Source organism: Microtus oregoni, unplaced genomic scaffold (genome assembly GCF_018167655.1).
Source record: "Microtus oregoni isolate MIOR12 unplaced genomic scaffold, Mior012 000062F_ref0000492, whole genome shotgun sequence".
Lineage (NCBI taxonomy): Eukaryota > Metazoa > Chordata > Mammalia > Rodentia > Cricetidae > Microtus > Microtus oregoni.
In genome coordinates, this window is record NW_024543872.1 from 11,226,119 (window position 1) to 11,243,462 (window position 17,344).

Here is a 17,344-nt window from a genome sequence, read left to right on the forward strand (position 1 = left end):
TGCCTCTTACTCATTCTTAATTTTATTCTGGTGCATTATTTGGGGTGAAAATGCTTCAGGGCACCAAAGAGAGAGAGAGAGAGAGAGAGAGAGAGAGAGAGAGAGAGAGAGAGAGAGAGAGAGAGGGAGAGAGAATAAAAAAATATCGGGGCAGGCAAGATGGCTCAGCAGTTAGATGCATTTGCTGCAAGTCTTGATGCCTTGAGTTTGACTCCCAGGACCTACATGGTGGAAGGAGGGAACCCAACTTGTCCTTTGACTGCCACATATGTGCTGTGTCATGTGAGTGCCCATGCACATACAATGACTAAATTAATAAAAGCAAGGGCTGGAGAGATGTCTCAGGAGTACTGGCTGCTCTTCCAGAGGACCCAGGTTCAATTCCCAGCACCCACGTGGCAGCTCACACCTGTCTGTAACTCCAGTTCCAGGGAATCTGACACCCTCACACAGACATACCTGTAGACAAAATATCAATGCACATAAAATATAAAATAAGCAAATAAATAAACAAACCATTTAACACAAATAATAAAAAAGAAAATAGCTATTGGGCTGAAAAGATGCTTAGCAGTTAAGAACACTGGCTGCTCTTGCAGAGGACTGGAATTCAGTTCCCAGTACCATTATCAGGAAACTCATAACTGTCTAAACTCTCCAGGGGTCCAACACCCTCTCCAAGGCCTTCGTGAGCACGTGGACATATATGATACATACTTACACAGACAGAAAGAAATGCATCTAAGTAAACAAAATCTTAAAAACAGCTATTAAAACATATAGTAATATTCCAAGAATAAAAGGGTATGGAATGCAGCTACTTTCCTCTGGAAGCAAGCCAAGGAGGAAGCTAGAAGGCTCAGCCACCTGAGGAGTGATATGAGCAGAAGGGGCAGAGCTGGGTTTGTGGGTGTGCCTCCAACAATTCTGTCTACTTGGCAATTTTACCAAAACAGCCTTTGCATGGTCCCTGAGAGAAAGATCCAGCCAGGCAGTGGTGGTGCACGCCTTTAATCCCAGCACTTGGGAGGCAAAGACAGATGGATCTTTGTGAGTTTAAGGCCAGCCTGGTCTACAGAGCGAGTTCTAGGATAGCCAAGGCTTCACAAAGAAACCCTGTCTTAGAGAGAGAGGAGAGGAGGAGAGGAGGAGGAGAGGAGAGGAGAAAAGGAGAGGAGGAGGAGAGGAGAGGAGAGGAGAGGAGAGGAGAGAGAGAGAGAGAGAGAGAGAGAGAGAGAGAGAGATCTGGAGCATGGGGGGAGAGGGGGAACAGAATCTATGATGTCATTATCTGACCTCTGTGACATAGGCTTTTGATACCAGAGAAAGCCGCTTCCAGGGAATGAGCCCCTCAGCTCCCACTGGGGGCAGCAATGCCGCCTCTTAGGCAAAGCTTCAGTCTCTGGGAGCCATTTACCTGCTGACCCTACTGTTGCTGCCACTGGGTCTGACAATCACCTCTGTCAAGGCCAGGTTGGCTGAGAGGGACACCACTGTGAAGGGTGACAAGTGGCCAGGGGAGCCAGCATGCCAGGAAGTCAGGATGCTTACAAAATCTGTGTGTCAGGGATAGAGGGACAAAACCCTGCACCACAGAAGAGCTCTGCCTGACAGAGGCCTTGAGGCACCACTAGGAGTGGAATTCAGGGTAAGAGTCTGTGTAGGGGTCAGAGGCTGGAGGCAGAGGAGACTGTTTTGTGACTCTGCTTTCTCTTCCCTTTTTGAGGAAGTGTCTTGGAAACAGCAGAAGGAATCCACATTGGTAAAACTGCCTATTATCTCCATTCCTTTCCCATCTCCATCCTTTCCTCTATCCTTCTGATCTGCTCCGCTGCTTTACCCTTCTCTAAAGCATCCGCCAGGTTTTCTGACCTCAAAGGTGACAAACAGCCAGTGTCTTTGCTGTTATGTTGAGACAGATGCCTGTAACCCAGGTTGGTCTTGATCTCCTTGTGTCCCTGCTGGGGATACAAGCTTTAGCCAGCATGCCATGTTTATGTGCTCTTGGAGATCAACCCCAGGACTTCATGCATGCTAGGCAAGCACTGACTCTACCAGCTGAACTACACCCGAAGACCTCACATTTAGGGTTGTGATAAGTTCACACTGGAACTGAGTGCCTGGAGCAGAGTCCAGAAGTGGACCGATCGTTCCAACATCCTGATCTCTGTCTTTTTCTCTGCAGGTCTTCCAGACTTCTCGGTTCCACCCAGAGTTAGGGTTGCCCCTCGGCTCCCAAGGGACAACTCTCATTCCCCATTTCCGTACATCTCTAGCGAATGGCTAAGAAGAAGTGAAGAGCCAAGCTTAGATGCAGGCTCCGGACTGAGCACACGAGAGACAAGCAGAAGAGGCTTCGTGTTCCCTTGGCCTGCTGCTGACATCTGCAGTGAAACTAGGCAGCGGCCACACTGCTGTGGCAGAAGGCAGTCACCAACTAGGAAGGTCTCTAATTAGTCTTGTTGCCCCGCCCACTTTTTTCCTGGATTCAAGGCAATGTTGCCACAAAACAAGGACCAGGTGCTGCTACAGAACACAGTACCCCCAGGGTGTCCCCCTCAGGTCCTCTCACAGTTTGCTGACTGCCCTCCATCCAACTGAGCATCTCTCTCCCCCCATCAGTCCCTCCCTCCTCCCCACCTACCTTTGCCTTCTCACAGGCCAGCCTATTTTTCCTTCTCTTCTCCGCCACAGCCCCACTCTCCTGGGCCTCACTTCAACTCTTCCGACTCAAATTCTGACTGTGTTTCCCTCCCATTCTCTTCCTCCCTCCCGAGTTCCCCCACTTTCTTTCACCAGAACTACCCTTGTCTTCCTTCACGACACTCATCCCCTCCCCTCAACTACCAGCTGGGCGCCTCCCCTCCTCTTTCCCATCACTCTTCTCTTTCCCAGGTACAAAATTCCTCTCCTCACTCTTGCCAGTCTCCTCCCCACCTCCAGGGCATCCATAGTTCCACAGCCACGTCCCCCAGCCCCAGCCCCCCTTCTGGAGGGATTTCCAGTAACAAACAAACACGGCAGTGTCCTCAATCCAAAAACACCAGGTCCCTTGGGGTGGCAGGGGGATGCAAGGCAAGCCAGGTGGACCCTGCAGAGTTCAAGGACCCAATGGCCCTCGCCCAAGCCCTAGCCGACCGTGTGGGGCGCCGCAGAATTGCAACAGATCTCCAGCTACTGTTTCTGCGGCGCATGTGGCTCGGCACATCCACACCCGGCCAGTCCCCAGTCGTGGAGTATCCCATTTGTCTACAGTGCCTCCAGCCCCGCACCCGGTCTTGCCCCACCCCCAAGTACAAGATGGGGGCAAGGCTTCTTGCCTTCCCTCAACTACTGCCCTGTGCTCAGGGTCAGGAGTCTGGGCCTCTCCGCATAGGTATTGGCTTCGGCCTCCACTTGTCTCGGGGCCAGGCCAAAGCCTTGCATTTGCTACCACCTAAAAAACGGCAGGAAGCAAGTCCTCAAGGAGAGGTCGTCCTGAGGCAACCGCCTACAACCCAGACCCCAGAAGCTCAAGTTATGGACACACTCTCCCAGGCCAGGCCCCTCAAGTTTGCAGGCCTCCAATCACTAAAATCCAACCAATGTTCCATGCCTCCAGCTCAGGCACCAAGATGGGTCACTGCCTCCCTAAGGCCCAGATTGTCTACAGCCCCAAAGAGGTTGGCGACTCCAGAATCTATTCTCCAAAAGTTACCACCTTAATTCCAGAGCAGCTGAGACCCTATGGAACACCCTCCCCAAACCCCATCCTCCCTACCAGGACTTCTCAGACCTTAGGAAGCCACAGCAACACCTTGAAGGGCTGGCTGGCCGGAGGCCAAGTGTGTTCTCCTGCCCTGAACCCTGGAAACCCCTTGTGGAGTCTGCTCTCCCCTGGTTGAAGACCAGAAGCACCCAAGGCCCCATTCAGCCTTCACTGTATCCAATAAAGTCTAACCCTGAGACTTGTGTCTGTGTCCTACTGTGCCCACAGGGTGGATTCAAGGGCTATAGGATAAGGTCTCTCAACAAGGTTGGAGGGAAAGGATGGTCAAGGACAGAAAGTGCCACACATCCCAGTATCTGAGCTGCTTAGAGACCTCTGCAAGGCCCTTTTCTGGTTTAATTCTAGTCTGTGGATACATAATTGGAATCAAAGAAGAGGTCACTGGGCCCATTTCTCAGGGCATGCCTGGGTGGACACACAGCAGCCCATTTTCCTCATTGGGAAAGACATGGCGAACAACTCATTCACAGGCAAACAAAGCAATTCCATGTACAGACCAGAAGGCTCCAGGACTGGAGAGATGGCTGAGTGGTTCGCTAGCTGCTGCTCCTGCAAGTTCAGGTTCAATTCTCAGCACCCATATGGCAGCTCACAACTGCAACCCTAGTTCCAGGAGACCTAACACCCTCCTCTGGCTTCTGTGGGCACACTACACACACGAGAGAGAGAGAGAGAGAGAGAGAGAGAGAGAGAGAGAGAGAAAGAGGGAGGGGAGGGAAGGAGGGAGGGAAGGAGGGGGAGAAAGAGAGAAGAGAGAGAACAACTTTAAAAGGGGTAGCAGTAGCCCCGCAGTGGTGGTGCATGCCTTTATGTAGGGATAAGTCCCGCCCCTTATGGGGCGTGTTCGCCTCGGGCTAATATCTGCCTATAAATTTGGCGAGCAGCTCTGAGCTGTTGCTTCTGCTTTCCTGGTCTCCTCGGGAACGGTGGTTCTGTAAGTCTATTTCTACATTAAAACTATATATATTTTTACAATCTGTCTGCATTCGTTTACACCGCTACACCGATGGACACGTGTAGAACTCCGAGTACTTTTGTAGGTTGTGAGGGCAGAAATCCATCTCCCCTGTTTATCACTTGATCATGTCTTTTGTTCTACAGGGGGCTCATTACTGGAGATTACCCGCAAGAACTCTCACAGCCCACCCAGAGCAATGACGAGAAATGCCCTCTCTCCCTTTCCAGTGGGTATGTGTACTTGCATTAGATTTTAATTCTAGAGACATTTTTGTTTTAGCAATACTTCTAAAGTATTGTCTAAAATGGTGAAAAATAAAACCTTTCATGACCATCAAGAAACAAAATCATGTGCTCACACATGGTATACATTTGATGTATTTTTTAGCCTAATATTGTTGCTCCTTTATAACTTCTGAGTCAGGGGCCATTGAGGTCGTGTCAAACAACAGCCTTGGGTGGGTGCCCTAGGTTCCCAACAACCCCAGATGTCTCCCTGTAAAGGAGCCTGAATATTGCTGATGAGAAGAGCTAGTTTCAGTTTGGAGATTTGATAAGGAAGCCCCAACTATCTCCTTGTAGATTCAGAGAACATGAAAGAATAGAATATTCAGAATTTCAAGTTCATTGGTTACATTGTTTATCACTTACCTCTTCTTAGTCATCTTTTACAACTTTTGAATAAAATATTAAAAATAATTTTAAACCACTTACAGTAGGAGCAATAAAACCATTTAAATATCATCTTAGTATTATTTAGAAAATTTATTCATTTGAACCCTGATGTCGATGGTGTAAAATATTTTTGTCACTTGAACATGAAAGATAACATGCTACTCTGTGGCTATTAATGGCCTAGTCATTACCTTAATTAGGTTAGCTTGAATCTTTTTTTTTCCCTTGGAGAAGGCTCTTGCTTTCTTATGAGTTTATTCAGATACACAGAAAACAATAAAAGGTAGGTAGATTTCTATGTCTGGTATTATCCTATGCTGGATAGTTTTATGTTAACTTGACACAAGCTAAAATTATCTGAGGGGAGGGAACTTCAATTAAGAAAATGTCTCTATAAGATTGGGCTGTAGACAAGTCAATAAGACATTTTCTTCATTAGTGATTGATGGGGGAGGGCCCAGCCCATTGTGACTAATTCCATCCCTGGACTGGTGGTCCTGGTTCTGTAAGAAAGCAGGCTGAACAAGCCATAAGAACAACCCAGTAGTCAGCACCCCTCCATGACCTCTGCATCAGTTCCTGCTTCCAGATTCCTACCCTGTTGGAGTTTCTGTCCTGGCTTCCTTTGATGATAAACAGTGATAAGAAAGTGCACGTTAGATAACCCTTTCCTCCCTGTCTTAATCAATGTTCTATCGCAGTGATGAGACACCACGTCTGCAACACTTATGAAAGAGCACATTTAAGTGAGGCTTGCTTACAGTTCCAGCGTTTAATCCACTATCCTCACGGCAGATAAGCGTGGCAGCATGCAGGCAGACACGGTAGCTGACAGTTCTATGTCTGGATAGAAGGCAGAGGAGCCTGGGATTGGCTTGGCCTTTTGAAACCTCAAAGCCCATCCCCAGTGACACACTTCCTCCAACAAGGCCGCACGTCCTAATCCTTTCAAATAGTGACACTTTCTAGTGACCAAGAATTCAAATATATGAGCCAAAGGGGGCCATTCTTACTCAAACCACCACATTCCCCAACTTGCTTTTTGGTCAGGGTATTTCATCATAGCCATAGAGCCCTAAGTTGGAACCAGAATTGTGGGGTACTAATGTGACAGATGTGACCATGTTGTTTTTGGGCATGGGGGGATTGTAGAAAGACTTTGGGACTTGGCTAAGAAGAACCATTGAGTATTCTTCCAACACTTGGTGAGCTATTTTGTAGCTTGGAAGATAAGAATGTTGAGGACACTGCAGATGATAGAGGCCTGACTGGTGAAGTTTCAGGGGGAAGTTTAAAGACCCTATCAGGGCCATTTGTTATTTTGAATTAAGATCTTGTGGTTCTGGTTAGCTGGGGCTGAAGAATCAGCTGTGATTAACAAGATACCAGAACTACTGAAGTGAAATCTTTGCTTTGCTAGGATGCTTGATGCTGGTTGGTTGGAGCTAAGAAATTAGCGGTGGTTAAGAAGAGACCAGCATGACTGAGGCAAAATCTTTGGGGAAGTGTTTCCTGAGTCAGCACACAGAAGCTGTTCCAGAGGCAGCAAAGACTGTACCTCACAGTGGCAGCTGAAATTAGTACTGTGAGAATCACCCAGGTGGTACTGGTCCCGAAAGCATGAGGGAGTCATGGGAAGTATCTGAGGTTTGGCACTCTGAAAGGCCAGGAGAGGTCATTGGTGAAGATGTAGCCTCAGTTGAAGGTCCAGGATTGACAGGACCATGCAATGAAGTTGAGGCTTGGCACCATGATGACAGCCTATGAGAGGCTATTGGTCAAAGAGCAGCCCAGTTGCTACAGAAGACCCAGAGTTTTGGAGATGCAAGTACATGGGACGACCACCAAGAACAGCAACAGTTGTGGAGTGGAGCCAACTGGAACCTAGAAGACAAGCTGTGAGTGGTGCAGAGTAGAGTCAGAGAGGCGACCCAAGACCTCTGGAGGAGTCCAAGACTGTTCATGAATCCCAGACATTGAACACTGGGTTTTCACTTTGATTTGATTGTAACTGTGTCCTGGCTCTTCCTTCTTGAAGAAAGAAAGCATTTACTTTTTATTTTACAGCAGTCCGCAGCTGAGACTTTGAATTTTAAAAGATGTTGGTTTTAAGAGGATGACCATTTTAAAGAGGCTGAACTTTAAAATGTTTAAACTTGAAGAGTGGGGATTTTTAGTTATTTATATTTTTAATGTGCAATCTTGTGGATGAATGAGAAAAGAAGGGTTGTGGCTTAACTGTGATGTGTTTGTGTGTCAATTGGCAAGGGGTCAATTGTACTGGACAGTTTTGTCACTTGACACAAGCTGACATCATCTGGAAGGCTGGAGCCTCAATAGAGAAAACGCCTCCATAAGATTGTGCTGTAGGGAAGCCTGAAGGACGTTTTAATTAGTGATTGATGAAGGGCCCAGCCTGTTGTGGATGGTGCTGGCCCTTGCTGGTCCTGGATTCTATAAGCAGGCTGAGCAAGCCTTGAGAACAAGCCAGTAATCAGCGCCCCTCCAGGGCCTCTGCATCTGCTCCTGCCTCCAGGTCCCTGCCTTGCTTGAGTTCCTATTCTGATTTACTCTGCTAATGAACAGTGATATGGAAGTGTAAGCCAAATAAACCCCTTCCTCCCCAAATTGCTTTTGGTCATGGTGTTTCATGGCAGCAACAGAAACCCCAACCTAGATACACCTATCAACAATTATTTTCTGAGTACTTAGTAGTACATATTAATTATGCAAAATGAATTTCATATTTTCATCCATGTATATAATGTATTTTGATCATGTTTAACCCCCTCCCACTGACCCACTTCCTCTTCCCCATTCTCTTCTACTTACTTGTCTTCTTTGGTGCCCCATGAGCTTAATTAAAGGGTTTTCTATTTCAAGTTGTTGTTGATTGAATTCCTGATCCTACCTGCACTTCTCAAGTGCTGGGTTTCAGAGGGACTCCCCAACTCAGGTCAGTATTGATATTCTTGTTTGTGCATCCGTAAAATGGTGCTATTAACGCCTCTCTAGGTTCTGAGATTAAAGACTATGTACTATGCCAATAACCACACCTGGGGTGATTTGTACGAGCAGATTCTATAGTGAGAGACAGGAGGTAAACACTGAGCTCCCTCAGAAACAACTTGTCAGATTCCTAACATGATTAAGTTCAACAGCTGCACCTGACTTTTGAGATTAACACTAGCTTCACCAGCAAAACTGTTCATTGGCCAGTTTCCAGTTGGTTAAATGTGAAACTCAGGGTTAAAAACTCCACTGCAGGGACTGAGATGCTATACAGCCCTCTAGCTCAGTTCTGTGTTGCCACTGGGTAATTTAAGAATGTGACTTATAAATCAGGTGGTGGTGGTGCACACCTTTAATACCAATTTAGGAGGCAGAGGGAGAGGCAGAGGCATCTCTGTGAGTTTGAGACCAGCCTGGTCTACAAGAGCTAGTTCCAGGACAGGCTCCAAAGATACAGAGAAATCCTGTCTCAAAATACAAAAACAGCACCACCAACAAAACCCAAACAAAAAAAATGTGACTTCTACTTCATTATATTGACAATACAATAGGAACCATATATGACAGGTTGTAATTTTCTCTTGACAGGCAGAATCATTGTAAATCTTTTATCAAACTACTTTAGGATGCTGGTTCGTAAGAACCAATTCGGGGGCCAGTGAAATGATTCAGATAAAAGTATCCTCCAAGCTTGACTACCTGAGTTGAAGCAAGGAGAGAATCAACTCCACAAAGCTGTCCCGTGACTACCCCCATGCTATGCCCCTCCCCCACACAAACAGAAGGTAGATTCATCAGTTAGGCATGGATTATTTCTGTGGCTGCACACTTGCCTGGCAAGCACAAGGCCCTGGGCTGGTTACAGTTATAAGCAATCCCTTAAGGTAAGGATGGAAGCATTCTATGCTTCTAAAGCAGACACTGCCTTGCTTGCCTCAATTCTGTTCCAATTGTAGAGAACCAAAGCTCAAGCCTTTAGGGCTTACCAAATTTCCCAGGGCAGAAATAACTGAGTGTACCTTGAAAGGTATCTCTAAACTTAGACGGACATAATTGGCTTCCCATTCCTGACCTTACCTACTGGAGGTATCTCGCTTCTCTGAGAAATTCAACTACTTTGAATATTAAGTGCCTCCAAAAGTAAAACGTAGTTACATAAGATATTTCAACATTTTCTCTTATGACCAGACTCTTGAGACAAAAACATTCATTCAGACAGACACCCTCCCACTCCAGCAAACTGAGTTTTGTGGTAAACTGTCAACATTTTATTTTATTATTGATGTAAGCATGTGATGTCAAAGTAATGGAGGTAATTTTACACACTCAGAATTTTCTAAGTACTTAAGCTTACCACTGACCTTGAAATAAACAAATATTCCGAAGGACTAATCCTTAAATGACTGGGACGAGAAGCAGGCCTCAGGCAGTGACTTCAGTTGTCAATCTACACTGAGATATATTGCTGAAATTCTGATACAGCAGTTATAAGTGTGAATCCAAACGCTGAGGACAGTACATGCATGAAAAGCTTCCCCAGCCTGTCTCATGGACTTAGCCTGAGAGAAGCAAGACAAGTCTTTTTGTAAGTTTACATGTAGTTTCCACAGATGCTGCCTTAGACCTCTTTCTAATGTACACATCATCCTGACTCTGGTTCCATGTACTACACTTTAGAGCCATCTAGGTCCATAGGTAGAAGAACACACACATACTGGCATGGCAGTCGGCAAGAGCAGACTGTAAAAGCAAAGTCCGGTTGTGCTGGTGCAGCCCTGTGGGAAATTCTCCTCCAGAAAGCAGATCAGAAAAGACCTGCTAAGGAGAGCAGTGGAAGAAGAGTCAAGCAGGCAGAAGTGAACCACTGTTCTTCCCCGGGTTCTCTTCCTTGTTTTAAAGGTATACAGTATTACGAGAACTCAGTAGTCACACTTTCAACAATCATGGTCTAATGTTGCTCCGCTTCTTCTTGCTTCTTATTTTGACGTATTGTCCTTGCTGCCTGTGGTATCATGTTAGGGATCCCGTCAATGATTGGATATGCTATTCCCAACTCTTCATTAATCAATTCATTTGTTGATGCTTCATATCTGAGGGAGAAAAAGAACACAATGAACTGTGAGAAATCAAAGGTCAGAAGATCTTGATAATCAATAAATAGACCATCCATCCAATTCTTGATAGCTACTCCTCCAGCAGTTTTATCTTACAGGCACTAAGCCAACCCAACCATTTCTCTTAGAAAACCATGTTACAATCTGTAGTTATTCCCACTAGAATCAGTAATTTCTCCTATTATCTTTTATAAACGTTATTCCCAAGCTATGCCTTAACATTTTCATACTACTTAGAAAAGATGTCTACATTTTATGCCAGTATTCCTTCCTTGCTATGGTCAACCCCGAAACACTCCAAAGGGAAGAAACAAAAACTTCCTCTGTTGATGTAAATGCTAGGGAGACTTTTATGAGACAACAGAAGGAAGTCACTGAGAATCAACAAATACAAATAAAAGCCTGGGCGGCGAGAGGGCACAAAGGAAGGAAGTCCGCAGTGAGCTAGCTACATAGGTAGACAGTAAAGCAAATGGTGATTTCAAGATTTAAGGAAACCGAACAAGTTCTTCACTACAAAGGAACCAATCTAGAAGGTGAAAATGATGATAAAAATCTCTAGTAACATGCAATCTGAAGATAACCACGTTTTATCATTTATGCATCTTGTTAATGCTGTCTATTATTCTGTTTCTGGAGTCTGGAACTGTGGGTGTATTTCCTCCCCAAACCAGCTGGAGGTTAAACTTTAATGAAAACCAGCTAGGCCACAACTAAAACCATGGGACAATGCACAGTCAGATCAAGAGTGCCAGACATCAGGTGTATAGGTACAGCACTGGAAGATACTATAATTTTTTATTGTGTATTAAATAGTGACTAGTTCTGGATGTCTCCCGCGTCTCTATGGTTCATATGCGTGGCCGAACACTGGAAACAAGAGATGGGGGTGGGGTGGGGAGGGGCGTTCACTCCTGTAATCTGCTCTCAGGGAGCACAGACAGGAAGAGTACCACAACTTGCTAGCCTGGGCTACATAAAGAGTTCCAGGAAGGGCCAGACAAAATATCCAAACCTGTCTCAAAACAAACAAACAAACAAACAAAACAAAACAAAAAGCAAAGATGAAAAAGGCTGGGAAGATGTAGGTAGGTCAATAAAGTATTTGCAATGTAAATGCAAGGAACTAAGTTCTGATCCTCAGTAAGTGTGTAAGCTTATTCCTGCGCAGTGATGTGAAGCCCCAGCTCAATTCGCCCCGGGTTCTGAGATTCCTTCCTAAAATAAATTGGGGAAAGACTGAAGACAACGAATGCACGGTGACCTTTGGCTTCTGACGCAGCGCGTGAACTCTCACACACAGAAAAAGGAGACAGAAGGAAGGGAGAGACACGGCAGGGGCAAGGGTGGAGAAGAAAGGGGAGAAGAGAGTGAGAAAGAAAGGAAGAAAGGTCCAGACGCTGGCCCTAATACTCTGCTTCAACAGGCTCTGGTGACGCCAATCTGAGAAACCCTGTCTTTCTTGGAGACCCTGTGGGTCCAGGACTGACTGACTCTAAGGAGCAGCCACTGCAGAGCCCGAGAAACGCCCGGCTCCCGTCACGGGCGGGCCTGACCCCAGCAAAAGGGCAGCCCGGCGACCCGCAGCCAGGGAGTGGGCTCTGGACCTGCTGGCTGTGGCCGCTGGGCCACCACCCTTCCCCGGGGTACAGGCGGCGGCGACTCTCACCTGAGCGGCTTCTTGGAAAGCGGACACACGAGGAACTGCAGCAGTGCGGGGTGGAAGGTGCGGGGCTCCTCCGCCTTGTCGCTCCGGTCAGCGAAGGACCTGACCCCAGGCGCCAGCAGATACCTCCCGGAGACCGCAGACGATGCGCGCGGCCCCCGCAGCGCCGGGGTGAGCCTGCAGCACGCGGTGACCAGCATGACCGCGCCGAACTCCGACGCAACTCGCTTCCCCCACACCGACCCGCCGGGTCACCCTGGCCAGGCCCCGCCCCCTCTGCGCTCTGCCGGATGCAGCCCCAGGGCAGCCAGCGCTGCAGCTGTGGTTCCGGGAGCAGGACTGACGTTCCGGGGTCAGTGGCTGCGCCTTTGCTTTTACGAAACTGTGAACCAAACCACTGCTCATTCGGGTGTCCAACTTTTCTGAAAGGCTAATCACAGATGCCAGGGGCCAGACTCCGGTCACACAGTGCTAGGCTTCGACTCGGGTGGTTATCTTCAGAGTCTTCAAGCACAGGCGTACTGTGTTAGAAGCAACAGCTTTTTTTTAAAATGTTAATCCTTTTTCAGTTTTCGTCTCCATTCAGAAATTTAAGAACCTGAAAAGAATGGCTTTATTCTCGTACTCTGTAAGCCGTGAAGGCTTTTAAAACCTAGGTTTGTTAACTGTGACTACCGTGATAAAGCACAACTAATTCATTCCTGTAAGCCGACTAGCTCTTCCCAACCTGTGAGAGGAGACTCTGTGGTCCAGTGACTTTTTCGCAGGGGTTGCCTAAGACCGTCGGAAAATACATATTTACATGACGATTCATAGAAAAATTACAGTTTTGAAGTATAAATGAAAATAATTTTATGGTTGTGCCGGTGGGGGGGGGGTCACCACAACATAAAGAACTGTGTTAAAAGGTCACAGCATGAGGAAAGTTGAGACCCACAGCTGCAAGAAGGCTGTCTAGGAAAGGAAGCAGACATATGTCCCTTAGTCAAAGGGTCTACTAGCTTGGGTTTTGACTCCAACTTCTCATGGGCGTGATGCCTGTTTGATTTCCCTTATACAGTTGGGAGGTAGGCAAGAAGTTGGGCCCAGACAGTTCCACATTTCTAAGACAGACAACTCAATTTCCTTATTGGTATAATAAAATAATTCAGTTTCCTTATAGGTATAGTAAGATCAATACCTGTTCTGACTGTGAACTGAAGTTGGGGTGAGCATTGGGGGGACCCTTCTCTATTTAAGATTCTATAAGACTAGCCTGCTGTGGTGGTGCACACATTTAATCCCAGAACTCAGGAAGCAGAGGCTGCCAGGTCTCTGAGTTTGAGAGTGTGAGGCTAGCCTAAGCAACACAGAGAAACCCCGTCTCCAAAGAAAAGAAAAAGATTCCACAAAGCTGGTGGGCAGAATAGGACCCTCCATGATTGTGGAGAATTGGAATGTTCCAGGCCCTGAGCCAGATTTTCTTCAGCTGTCTTTAGATGCCTTATTAGCCATTCACTGCCTACCTCTGCGTCTGACCTAACATTCCGTTGGGAATGTACTACCAGCCCACTGTCAGCTAATGTGAAAGAGAATCCCTAGAAGGAAGCCGTGTCTGCACAGACTGGCTGACTCGTTAGAGCTTCAGAGATGGGAAGAAGCTGAAAGGCCTCAAGTCCAGAGCCAGTGTGTATTGGGAGCATCTTTAGCCCCCTTAGGAGCCACTTAATACTCTCCTCTGTACATGACCTGACACTTTTGTGGCCAAAAGAATATATGAACAGAGCCCTAGTTTCCACCCATCAGAAGAATCTGCCAGACAACAGCTAGGGTCTATCACAGTTTCCTTGCTTGGCTGTAGCCCACCTGCCTGATGTACCCACTAATATATTTTATGACCTTTAAAAAAACTTCTAATAAAAGTTCATAAAATTGCTACTGAGATAGGATTAGAGGGACATAGGTAGGCAGGAAAAGTGAAAATGGCTCCCTAAGATGGTGGTTTCTTTTTCCCAGACAAAAGTGGACTGGGCGGTAGTGGCACACACCTTTAATCCCAGCACTTGGGAGGCAGAGGCAGGTGGATCTCTGTGAGTTTGGAGCTGGTCTGGTCTACAAGAGCTAGTTACAGGACAGGCTCCAAAAACTACAGAGAAATACTGTCTGAAAAAAAAAATTAAAAAGGACAGCATAAGGGTATGTATTTAAACAGGACCAGTAGAGGAAAGGGGAGAACCCAAGGGCCTCATAAAACACCCAACTGAGGGTTTAGCATGTTCCCAGCTTCCGGGTTTCTCCATCCCAAAGGGAGCTCTTTGCAATAAAGATGCCACTTTTGCTTTCTCCACAGCTCTGCCTTGTCTTTCACTGACATTCAACTCCTTGTCATCCCATAGGATGAACTCAGAGACTCCCTAAATGACTACCAGCACCCCATTACATCTCTTGGAGGTTCGCCTGTGATTTGAGAAGACCTCTACTCAAGATAGCTATACCTTACTAAAAACTACAATGGACTCAGAAGTGGTCATGATCTTCTGGCACTCCGAGGACCTCTTTTGGAGTGAGGGAACCCTGTGTCCATGATTGACATGGTTTGAACCCCAGGTCAACCCCCACCTCTACTGGGAGTAAGGAGAGTAGGGGGATCTGGCTCTGATACAATAGCACGCTGTCATCTCAAATGACTAAACGGAGTCTTCTCCTTCAAAAACTAGGGTGAGACTATTAGAACTCAAGAGACATTGCAAACTGGACCCCCGAGAAAACAAACATGTTTCCAGAGAGAGAAGAGGGCAGATTTTTCACTTGATACACCTGGAAAGGTCTGTGGGCAAAGTAATTTCTTGATTGATCCCCTGGCTTTTGAGCCCCCGAGAATGAATGGACAACTGTAGGCCCCTGAGGATAGGCTGTCTGGGGGGGAAGGAGCAACTCACTCAGTTCTCTGTTTCTCAAGCCGCTCTAGCACATAAGCGAGTCCTGAAGATTTCTGATGTACTGAAAAGAAAGTGATGGCAAGCGTGCCTTGGAGGTGGGTCGTGCCTGGAATCCAAGTGGGGGCGGCTAAGAGTGAGCTACTGTGTAGGAAATCTTTTCTGGCTGCTGGCACTTCTTTGGGGCCTTAGCTGCTGTGGTGAACCCATATGGCTACTGAAGACTTGTCTTTGCTCTTCCTTAGAGCTCTCAAAAAGTACAAATGTTTCCACTTAAAGCTTTGTCACTATATGTGGCATGTGAAGGAAAGGACATAGGTGTCAGGATGAGGGCCTCACTTAGCTGGATTGTCTGGCAAATGACAGCTCTGACCTTACAAATACCCCCCCCCCCCGCACACACCCTTTCTTCAGCCCGGGCTCCACTGTGTCCCTGAGTGTGTGTAAAGCTCTCTGCTGTCTTTGCAAAAGACACTGGGCTCTGGAGGTCCCCCAGCTGATGTGGGAGTGCGGAAGAAAATGGCAAGGATTGTTAACAGTAAGGCTGTGGGTGGGATGCAGCAGAAGGCTTGCTCAACGTGTGCTAAGGCCTGAGTTCTAGTCCCAGCACTGAATAATACAAGTTGCAGCTAACATCTCCACAGTCTGGGTTTAGGCTTTATGCCAGCTGAACAGACTTCTTGCTCGGTGAAGTTTACACGGATGCTGTGGGTCCCTGTGTTTCCTAACCATTGCCAATAAGGGAAGCATCCTCCAGAAGCAATGGGCATGGGGTGCACAAGTTGTACCAGAAACTACTCATTGGGGTTAGGCTGGGTGTGGTGGCACATGCCTTGAATCCGAGCACTCAGGAGGCAGTCACAGACAGATTTCTGTACATTTGAGGCCAATCTAGACTACAGAGCAAGTTCTAGGACAGCCAGGGCTATACAGAGAAACCCGGTCTTGAAAAACTAATACCCCAAGCCCCAAAACAAAACAAAATCAAAAAACAAAACAACAACACTGGAGTCTGAAGTCGAACTTCTGGGTTCAGAGCACCTTGGGTGGTTCTCCTTGCACATGCTCACTTTCTATGGCTATGAGGGGGTTGGTGGTGTCCAGTTTCACTAAATAAATCCATTACTCTGCCCCCAGTGCAACCTTCCCATCACAAACCCCACTCCTTAGCCTTTCCAGCCTGGTTGCTATGGCAAGGGGAAGTTGGAGGACACCGTTGTCCTAGTAGCCAAGAGTGCCCTTGCAGTTACCCACTGGCTGAACCATGGGCCCATCTATTCTGATGATCCTTAAGACTCTGGCCACTGTCCTCTCAATTAGATACTCCCTACTATACAGGTCTTTTCCTGTTGAGGATCCAACCTCTCTGTGACTGATATGCTTCCTACAAGAAATTAAATGTCAAATCAAGAGGTTTGAGGGTTGGTGGTATCAAAATTATCTTGGATGTAGAGGTATAGCGGACCTAAACTTGAATCAGGGACAAGAGAGTAATATGCCCTGAAGAAAAACCAAAAAGAAAAAAAGAAAAAGAAAACTGGGATGTGACAGGAGACTGAGCCATGGGTCAGTGTGGAAATCCCACTACCTGCTCTGGCCTCTACCCTGGACAGGCTAAACTGCACCCATTGTCCCTTGTTAGCAGGTGGTCTAGGTAGGAAAGAGCAACCTTGACCCAAGACCTCTCTATCTTTCCTCCTCCATCTCCTTGTAGATGGGACAGACAGGTTCCAAGATCCCTCCAATGTCTCCACTCAGCACCCTTGTCCAACAAAGCTCAGAATTAGACCCTCAACCCAAAATCTCTGTCTTTCTTTTGTCAGAAGACATAGCTCTTAGCTGATGACAAATAAATAAATAAATAAATAAATAAATAAAATGGCCACCTCAATGCACCCTCAGTTATAATACTATCCTTCAAATGGATCAATAATGCAAAAGAGAAAGAAAATAGGCCCAGGTCCCCTTTGTTCAACTTTTCTCTTCTCTTCAAGACTACCCAAAAGTGGGTCACAATTATCAGCTAGATTCCACTATTTTGATGGTCTATGTTTCTACTTCTCTACCTGAAATAAGGCGATCACATACATACCCATATATCTCTGCCACCTGAGTCATCGCACCCTGGCTCCTACAAAAGCCATGTATTACCATCTGACCTACCCTGCCTCTCCTGGAGCCCTATCCACCATACACTGAAGGTCCTGGAAGAGTTCAACCCAAAGATCCCAAACCT

At 46.8% G+C, this 17,344-nt stretch overlaps 1 protein-coding gene and 1 pseudogene across 1 annotated transcript; one reads left to right on the plus strand and one right to left on the minus strand.

The window, feature by feature from the left end:
* The first annotated feature begins 2,496 nt into the window (after positions 1–2,496).
* LOC121439631 lies at positions 2,497–3,705 on the plus strand (annotated as a pseudogene).
* Positions 3,706–9,666: 5,961 nt separating this feature from the next.
* LOC121439693 (protein preY, mitochondrial-like) lies at positions 9,667–12,482 on the minus strand. The gene is made up of 2 exons (XM_041640276.1): positions 12,197–12,482; positions 9,667–10,503 (listed from the first exon to the last, which is right to left on the minus strand). The coding sequence occupies exons 1-2, from the start codon at positions 12,391–12,393 to the stop codon at positions 10,362–10,364; spliced, it is 339 nt and encodes a 112-aa protein (XP_041496210.1). The 5' UTR covers positions 12,394–12,482; the 3' UTR covers positions 9,667–10,361.
* Positions 12,483–17,344: the final 4,862 nt, after the last annotated feature.

Bases quoted from the DNA above. Each gene is read 5' to 3' on its own strand.
- LOC121439693 (XM_041640276.1), bottom strand. From the start codon at position 12,393: ATGCTGGTCACCGCGTGCTGCAGGCTCACCCCGGCGCTGCGGGGGCCG. The intron at 10,504-12,196 runs GTGAGAGTCGCC...TTTCTCCCTCAG, and splicing joins CTTTCCAAGAAGCCGCTCAG to ATATGAAGCATCAACAAATG.